This window comes from Microtus pennsylvanicus, chromosome X (genome assembly GCF_037038515.1).
Source record: "Microtus pennsylvanicus isolate mMicPen1 chromosome X, mMicPen1.hap1, whole genome shotgun sequence".
NCBI lineage: Eukaryota > Metazoa > Chordata > Mammalia > Rodentia > Cricetidae > Microtus > Microtus pennsylvanicus.
In genome coordinates, this window is record NC_134601.1 from 113,725,877 (window position 1) to 113,735,304 (window position 9,428).

General features: G+C 40.2%; 1 protein-coding gene across 7 annotated transcripts in view; it reads right to left on the reverse strand.

The window, feature by feature from the left end:
- Positions 1-9,095, reverse strand: part of Cnksr2 (connector enhancer of kinase suppressor of Ras 2) — a 207,692-nt gene extending 198,597 nt beyond the window's left edge. For 6 of the 7 annotated variants that reach the window (XM_075958276.1, XM_075958275.1, XM_075958274.1 and 3 more), the window contains exon 1: positions 8,731-8,943. In XM_075958276.1, coding sequence (XP_075814391.1) covers positions 8,731-8,794 — 64 coding nt within the window. In that variant the 5' untranslated portion in view covers positions 8,795-8,943. Of the gene's footprint in view, positions 1-8,730 lie in introns of all 7 variants that reach the window. The other variant, XM_075958279.1, reaches the window with a different exon arrangement.
- Between the last annotated feature and the right edge of the window lie 333 nt (positions 9,096-9,428).

A 9,428-nucleotide genomic window follows, 5' to 3' on the forward strand; every position in this document is an offset into this window, starting at 1 on the left:
TGCAAATAATAATTCTGTAACATTATCTAGGATATTGTGGAGGACTCCAAAGAAACAGCTCACCCAGATACAACAGGATCGATGCAACATATGAACTCACAGAGACTGAGGCAGCACACATGGGGCATGCACAGGTTCAAGGCAAATGCAGTCCCAGCTCAGAGACAGGGAGGCATACATGATCTCCCATCCCTAATCAGGAAGCAATCTGCAACTGATATCTGCTTGCAAAAGAAAAACATTAGTTTTCTTCAATGGGGTCTCACTGGGTATGTTAACCACACTTAACAGTAGTCCACATACCCAATGCAAATGAATTCATTCGTGTTTTTGTAGACATTTTATGTTAGGGTAAATTTTTTTGTCTTACTGGTCTTCTGCTTGTACATTATGGTTTCTGATTTTGTGTTTTTATAGGTTTTGTTTTTTGTTGTTTAGGGTATATGTGGGTGTTTCTTGTGGTTTTTACTTTGTTTTTTTTTTTTTTTTAAATTCTGGTTTGGTTTTTTGTGTGTTTGTTTGCCTGGTTTTCTAAAGAAAGAGAGAAAAAAAGAGCATGGAGCTGGGTGGTTGGGAAGGTAGGGAAGAACTGGGAAGAATTGAGAGATGGGAAAGGATAATCAGAATATAACTTTTTTCAATAAAATGTAAAAAAAATCAGCATGGCTATGTTAAGGTCTGAAGATTTCACTTAAGATAACATGCATTACCAACTTTAAATTGAGAGGACAAATACTTTATTAAGAAACTCTCTAGGAGTATTTATTTAGTAGCATGTAACTCTCAAAAAACCTACATGGGGTACATTCATTCAACAAGCTATACTTCATACTGAGTCTTCCATATATATTCTTACAAAATAGCCTCCAAAAGCTAGGCAAAACAAACTTATATATAATTTAAAATATTAAAATTATTTTTATCAAAGAAAGGAGGAAAGATATAAAATTACAAAAAAAGAATTTAAAAGTATCTTCAGTATTTTAATTCCTAATAGTAAAATGTAAGTTCCACATTAAAAATAATGATGATAATGTTGCTTTAAAAGGAGGTATTTCTCCAATTATTTACTTAATTAAGTCAATTTTATTTTCACTATTGGAAAAAATACATTTAACTTTCTTGTATAAGCTTTTATTAAACACTTACATGGAAATTAAAAAGCCCAAGGCTTTCTATCAATACCAGTCTCCCATATACTCTCAAATATAAAGTTTTTTTCTGAACTATAAAATGGTGAAATAATCAGGATATTTGGATAAATGTTTAGAAAAGGTATGCTTCTATTTTTAAACTAACTTTTTGTTTATAGATAGTTGTATATAGTGCCTAGTATACTTAAATTAGAAAATATTTGTATCATATTTATAATAGCTATTTCATAAGTACCAGTGTCATTCATTAACTCACTGAAATTAATATTTCTTAACAAAACAAGTCTAAACCATGATTTAGGACTTTGAACTGGGTAAAGCCAACACAACTAAGAAAAATGACTAATACAAGCCTACCTTAGTTTGTATTCTGGCATACAGCATGCGCGCTGGCAACAAAGTATACTTTAAAGCACTGTAAGGGACTTTATGTGCATGCATTGTCATTTAGGAAAGCAGATTTGCCGATAGACCAGTAATCTGAAAATAAATTGATTTATTCCTTCACTCAACAAATATTTTGTGACTGTATATATTACCACATTCTATTTCATACATTGTTACATAAAACATATGGGGTTCCTGTCTTTGTTTAGTAGAGCAGCTAGACTAACGTTAAATAATCATACGAATTAACGATAAAACAATTGGTAAATGGGACACAGGAGATATAGGCTGCAGAACAGTAACGTACAACTAAAGATTTTTATGAGGTTTGCGGAAGATGGGAAGACTTTTTTGATGTGTAGGTGGAAAAGCTTGAGACCTGAAGGAATAATAGACTAAAGGGAAGAAAAGAGGAAAGTATATATAAAGTACAAAGGCCAAGTGGTGGGCAAACCAAAAGGACTGAGGAACCCAGTGTAGCTGCTGTCTGACATGAGACTTACCTCACAGGCAGTAATGAAACCAAAGGGTGTCTTAGAGCACGTTAAGGACTTTGACCTTTAGCCTAAAACAGTGAAAAGTCATTTAAAGTGTGTGTGGGGGACAAGAAGTGAGAAGTTATGATCTGCTAAGAATCATTCTTAAGGAGTTCATTGTGGCTGTAGGTTTATTGATCACACAAAATTAAAATGCAATAAATACCATGATCTTAAGAGACAAAGTCAAAAATTTGCCCTTTGTAGTGATAGTAAAAATAGACAAATACATAGTCCATTAAATTTACCTTTTCTAAAGCCAACTAGCACTTCTCAAGCTTTCCGCTGATGTCTCCATAATTGCTGAACAGTGTACTGCTAGCCTTAGGAGGTCTGAGGGATGCAGCTTTAAACATCCTACTGAAAGCCCAAAATTCCTGAAATCTTACCAATTTTGCTTTCTGCATCATGGATGTAAAACTCATATTTGTTTTAATTTAAAATAATATTTAAGTTCTGTCAACAAAAATGAGCTATTCAGCTTTTGATCACTTGCCTTTCACAGTCAGAGAAATACCCCATTTCCAAGCAGAGACCTATGCTATTCACAAAAATGGGGTTCACTCACTGAATGTTATACAACAGAATGATTCCACATTAAAAACTATACTTCCCATTTTCAGACACTAGACAACTATAAAAGACACGAAAAAAATTTTACATTCCAATTTTCCAAATCACTTGCTCTCTATTGCCCTCTTTTTAAATTACTTTGATATGCTATTCTTCTATTACGCTTACAGAAACGAACATTGTATCTTTCAAAATAGTCTGGCATGTCAAGTACTGTAAAGAAGTTGCGCTGAAAGTTAAAAGTTATTAGGAACAAATTAAGACTTAATCCGAGGTTGCACTGCTATAAATGAAAATGATAATTTATCATTGCTTTAAGAACAGTATTAATATCTAAAAGCCTAGTTTAGTTTCTCACATAAGAATTTGGATCAGTAAAATTCTAAATATCCAACACTATGTTAATGATGTAATTAATCTTCAAAATAACTACTTTAACATTATTTCTAGATTATCCCTCAGAAACAGATTTGAAACAGCTGTACCAATTTAATACACATTCTTTGTGGGCTGAGTTTTGGCAGTCAAAGTTTTATAGTGTGGTATTTATTTAAACTCAGGACATGATGAGAGTATTATTGTCTTTCTCATATGCAGATTTGTTCTTGTACTTTTTGTCACCTACTCACACTCCTCCCTCACTGTGCCTCTCCTGCCCACTTTCCCACTTCAACCAGACAAATCCAGATAAACCCTTTCAGTTAACACCCCTATTGCTTCTCCACAATCTCTTGATATGCCTCCTACATTAAGATACATTTCTTTTAGAACACACCTTAATCAAATAGTTCAAATAGTTGCTAAAACCCCATCCTCTTCTTATAGCCCTTCTTGGTTCACAAACCTATCATCTCTTTTAATTGGTGTTTGCATGGATAATACAAACTTTTAAATATTTTCTATGTGTACTGGTTTGTTCCTATCTTTATCCTGAATAGGTTTTTTTTATAATAACATTGTTGTCACTGACAGAGATAATTTCTTTAAAGCAGAGACTATTCTTTTAACTCATTAAAACTCTTTCCATGTAGATGTACTCAGTAAATAATATCCAAGGAGCAGATTATAGTCATACAGTTAGTTCTTTCTTTCTAATCATGACTAAATTTGTGAACGTTAGAAATCAAATGTCAATGACAATATAAATCAAATGTTACTTGTGGACTACACCTATCAGAAGGTAAACGTCTTTTTTTTCTTACATAAAATTATAAGAATTCCCATTAGAAAAAAAAAGCAAAACTGTCAAATCCAAAGCAGATTGCTGTGCCTCTCCAATTACCTTGAATTTGAAAAAAGGATCGATATTTCAAAAGTAATATAACCAATGTGATCAATTCAGTTTAACATCTTTTCCTTACAGCGTGTACAGTTTTAAGTTCTTGCCATAAATTTTTCTAGCTTCTTTCCCTCAATTCAATTTATCTTAAAAGGTTGATAATTTCCTTTATACAATTAAGACGCATTTCAACCTAAGCTCTGATGTCCTATGAGGGGGAAAAAAGAATTATTAATCACCTGCCAAAATTTCTGTCTTATCAGTATAGTCTCCTCTACATCACTTCACATTTATACTGAATAGACATCATGCAATCACTACATTTCCCTCTATTATAGGACTGCATGCATAACATTAAGCTTGGGTTTTTTAATACCTAAAATAATTTCATTTTCTATGCTCAAGATGGCTGAGTCATCAGTATAGAAACCAGAAGTCAGGGACTAGTTCTCAAACAAAATGTTTTATTATGCTCAAGAAAGAATAGAGCAATTGATTGTAGAATAGGTTAAAGACTATCTTAAAATTTTAGATTATTTTGGCAATTATAAATGCTGTGAAATTAAGTCCCAGAAATCATAAGAAAAGAGCAGCAAAGGGGGCCTTCTGCTTTGGTCTGAAGATGATAGCCATTTTATTTAACCCAGAAAGAGATTAAAGCTCACTAGAAGAATATCATAAAGGGAAATGGTCCTAGAAAATAATTATCTTGGCCATATGGATATTTTGCATTAGTCTCAAAGCTCAAAAAGTTATGAAAGGGAGAGTGGAATTACTTGGTATAAGATGGACAAGGAAATTTAATAATAAAATTAATAAGAGGAACACTGAAGTGTTCAGAGGTTTTTGTTATGTTTTAGCGAGAAAAAATAAAGAAAACAAGGACTCATGAGACTATAGATTATGAGGTTTTCTAGGATTGTCAAATAAACAAACAGGAACTGGAAAATAACATTCTAGATTAACAGATTCAACAACAAATTAGAAAGATATTGGTTTATTTTGTTGTTTATGACTTTTCTTGGTAACTTGCTTGCCTTTGTTGATGCTGAAAATGTCTGTTTTAAGACTTAATTTGTCAAAACTCTAAGATAATTGAACGTACTTTCCAATTGAAGAAGGTTGGTTTCAAGTGCTAATAAAGGGGACGAATATATTGATTTTCTCCAACAGCAATTTTATAAACTTAATTTTTAGGTAACGTAGAAGTTTATGAGCTATCACCAAATATCAGGAAGTACTATAAAAATAATCTGGAATAGAAGTCTCCTAAGTAGATCATGCCTTGTGCATTTCCTGCAAAAATGACAATGTGCTATATCAAATATTCATTGCCAGCAGAAAAACTGACCAGCACTATACTTACAAAGAGTGAATAAGCAACTTACATCTTTGCTAAAAATTAATATATACATTTTATATTGGCATCATCTTCAAATACATTTAAATAAAAATAATAGATCAAAATGAATTGTCACGTTAATGGTCCTTCATAAATCAATCTGAACACATGCTCTGAAAGCTCAATAAAGTTATTTTTCTCCTTCGTTTCCTTCTTTGATGACTTAGTTTCTATATAATTTCTATAAATCTATTGGTACTTTTCCCCTGCTTAATAAATAAATAAAGTCCTGGAAAAATATGAAGTATGTGCCTGACTAAAACAGTATAAGTAGCTATGATTGTGACCAGCTGAAAGCTACAAGCATTAAGGAGGATAAAGCTGTCACAGAAGGAATACACTCTGAAGAACTCCCAGGATCTTGCCATTATTCAAATGTCTTACTCGGTTTTTTTTTTTTTAGGGGCTGAGGATTTAGCTCACTTGATGCTTCCCTAACATGAAGAGAGACCTGAGCTTCACCTCAAGCAATGCCTGTAATCCCAGTTCTGGGGCAGTGGAAAAAGCGGGATCAGAAATTCAAGGTCATGCTTAGGTACACAGAGTTCAAGACCAGTCTGTGCTATTTGAGATTCTTTTTCAAACAACAACAACAAAGTGTTGCTCATGCTTTACTACTGGTTTTATGACACTACATAGAAAAAGCATTAAGCAAGGTTTAATCATTTCAAGGCTATAGGCTCAATTAGCAGTTGGCTTTTAAACATTTCTGCAACTGAGGAAAGTGTGAAAACTATTTTTGTCTTTTGTTAAAGTTTTCTGGTGGAAAAATAGAGAAAATTAACTAAGGTAACAACAGTAGAAGGGGCAAGTTGAGGAAATGCTCATTTCCTTCAACTATTTTTAAAAATCTTTTCTGATAGAATCTCAAATTTATAGACTATCACAGAAATTTGAACAATTAGCGGTTTGGTAATTAAAGCAACTGCTCTCCCACTGTCATCCAGTCTTTTGTTATACAAAAGCATGCAAATTCTACCTTTGGTTACTGTGGCTGGCTCCTACTTTGGCTGGCTCCTACACTTACCTAAGGTTTTTTTTTTTTTTTTTTCAGGTAGCTGAAAAATATGTCACCAACAAGTACCCAAACAAGTGATTCAACTTAAATATGTAAACTTGAAATTCCAGCAAATAGTCTTTACCAAAGTGCAAAGAAACTGCAGTTTGCACTGGAGAGCGTTTGAAAGGACCAGTGTACTGGAAAGCTGATGATGTGTGTCAGATTACATACATCATCTGGTCTGGTGGGCTTGCTTCCGGGGACCTACGATGGTGGAGAGAAGGAAAACGCGAGACTGCAACTGGGTGGGAGGTAAAGAAGATGGAGTATGCAGCACTCGGTACAGCCATCATGGCAATTTCTAGAAGGCAGTCCATGGAGGTAATCTGACTCCCATGAAGCCAAGACTCCTTTTCTCTGAATACTGTGGCAGCAACAGACTCAAACTAAACTCACCTTTCAGACAAATTCAAAGAAAGAGTTTTAATTAAGCATTCTTCCTTCCTGTGAATACTCTGTCTTCCATGACTGGGAAACTGAAAAGAGATTTTTTTTTCTCCTGAGGGGGGAAAAGGGAGAGAAAGGGAGGGGGGAGAGAGGCAGAGAGGGAGAGGGAATGGAGAAAGAGAGAGGGAGGGAGGGAGGGAGGGAGGGAGGGGGGGAGAGAGAGAGAGAGAGAGAGAGAGAGAGAGAGAGAGAGAGAGAGAGAGAGAGAGGCGGGGGAGGGAGAGAGAATGTGTGTGTATGTGTGTGTGTGAGAGAGAGGGGGGGGGAGGGAGAGAGAGAAAATGTGTGTGTGTGTGTGTGTGTGTGTGTGTGTGTGTGTGTGTTGGGGCTGTGGGGGTGTTAGTAGGAATCCAGGAAGCTGGAATTTTAATAGGAAATATGGAAAGAAAGCAAGCAGCAGAAAAGATGAGCCATTGCTGGACTTTGTCTTAGTCATCTTTATAACCCCCATGACACCCAATGCAGTGCACACAGGGGGCAGTGGATAAATAATGAATTAGGTTTAATTCAATTCACTTGCACTTACACTGTGCTTCGCAGTTACAAAGCATTTTCCCCACATATTAGATGAGAAAACAAAGTAAGTGAGGAGTAGCAGGGCAAATCAGTGAAAAAAAGGAAGCAAAACAGAAAAAGGGAAATCCAGAAGAATAAGCAAACGTCCAAAAAGGCATAAGGGGAGAATTGAGATTCTCCCTATTACTTTCAATACCTTCCAATCAACCACCCACCTTCCATTTTCAAGTACGCAGATCTTAAAAAGTCTGGCTGCTAAGCCATACTTAGAAAAGGGGCTCCTTCGTCTTTGGAAAGGGCATTTTCAGACATAATGTTTGGAGACTACGCATCTTAAGTTTGTGTGCTCGGGTACCACTTCAAGCATTCTCCAAGCGTGTTCAAGAATTTTTTATTCCAACCCAGACATCCCTTTCTCAGAGTTCGGTCTGGGGATGGATTGGAGAGATCCCATACAAGCCCCACAACTCAGACAACAGAGGGAGATAGTGAGACGGGAAAGCCCAGAGACTAGAGAAAAAGCCCACATTTGCGACTAGAAGGAGGGTGAAGGTTTGAAACTGGTTATTAGAAATTGTCGGGGGCTGGGGGAGCCTTCAAGATGGAAGAAAGGAGAGAGTACTTGAATGTGCACCACTTTAAACCTGACGTTGAGCCTTTAACAAGAAGCAGCTAAAGGTCTAAAGCCTCCGCATACCTCAACCTAGGAAAGCAAAGGATATGCTAGGGTGCGCAAGAGGGAACCTACATGTATCAGCAGGGATGCTGTCCCAAGGGAAGCATGTTTCCCTCACCCCAAAGTAGCGCGCTCCCTTTCCAAATCATCCTCAGCCTAGTCTGGAGAAGGGGGTCCCTAGTTTCCAACCCGAGCGACTGCATCCTGACCCCATTATGCGGGCTTAAAAGTTGCCAGGAGAGTTGGCACTGGGGAAGGCACTTGGCAGGTTGAGACCTAGAAGGGGCCTCAGGTTTCCAGGAACAAAGGGACCAGGGAAGGGGCATTCCTGAGACTAGGTCCCGAGGGCTCCTCCCTTAGCTGGGAAACAAGGGTCGCAGCGTCCTCCCGGCCCGAAGGCGTCGAGGGAAGCGGGAAGTGGCTAAGATGATGCGCCGGGATTCCACAGCCCTGCTTCCAGCTTCAACCAGGTGGCGCCCGCCGCCCGCTCGCTCCCCTCGCCCCTCGGGCTGAAGACAAAAGGAGACCAGGGTCCCCGAGCCCCTACCAGAGCCCAAGGACCCCCGTCCATCCCCAGGGAGGACCGCTAGCAGTCGGTTGGAAGCTCCCAGAAACGGGTTGTGCCCTGGAGGGCGCCCCTCCCTCATACCGGGACCCTGTGCCCCCAGGGTCGCCTCGCCTTCCCCACAGAGGGCATTACCTTTCATCCAGTCCACTACTTGACTCGGAGACCATTTGCTCACCGGTTCCATGATCAGAGCCATGAGTGGCGGGGGTCAGTGCCGCGTGGGACGCGGAGCTCGGACAGAAAGCGAAGTCCGCAGCCCGAGGCACCCTCAGGTGGGGTCGGTGGCCGGCCGCAGGCTCCCGGGGTGGCGGCTCGGAGAGGGTGGCTTTTGTGTGGCGGTCCCGAGGCTGGAGCGTCGGAGGCGAGCGAGTGCGGTGGGTGGGAGCGGTTACGGCCGGCCGGCCGGCCGGGGAAAAAGCCCTGGGGTCGGCTGGGTCCCAGCACTGGCGGCGGCTGCTGCTGCAGCCTCCGCCGCTCAGCCCCGGGTGTGCGTCCCCGCCGGGCTTCAGTTCATGGCTCGAGCCGCCGAGGGTCGCCGCGGCGGGAGAAGGCAGGAGGCGCCGGCGCAGCGCCGCAGCCAACTTGCCCGCTCGCTTGCCGTGGCGCGCGGGAGTGGAGCCCCCGGCACGACGAGCCGCCCGGCGGAAATGACGAGGGGCCTCCTGCCACCCAAAATATCTCTCCGCAGCCCTCGGGTGCAGGGCGCGCGCTCCACGAGCCCCCCGCCCGCTCGCCGCCGCGCGGTCCCGCCCCCAAGCCCGACAGCCGGCGCGCCGGGCGTGAGCGCGTGCGTGTGCCAGCGCGCGCCCGCGGCCGGAGTTCTGCCAAAC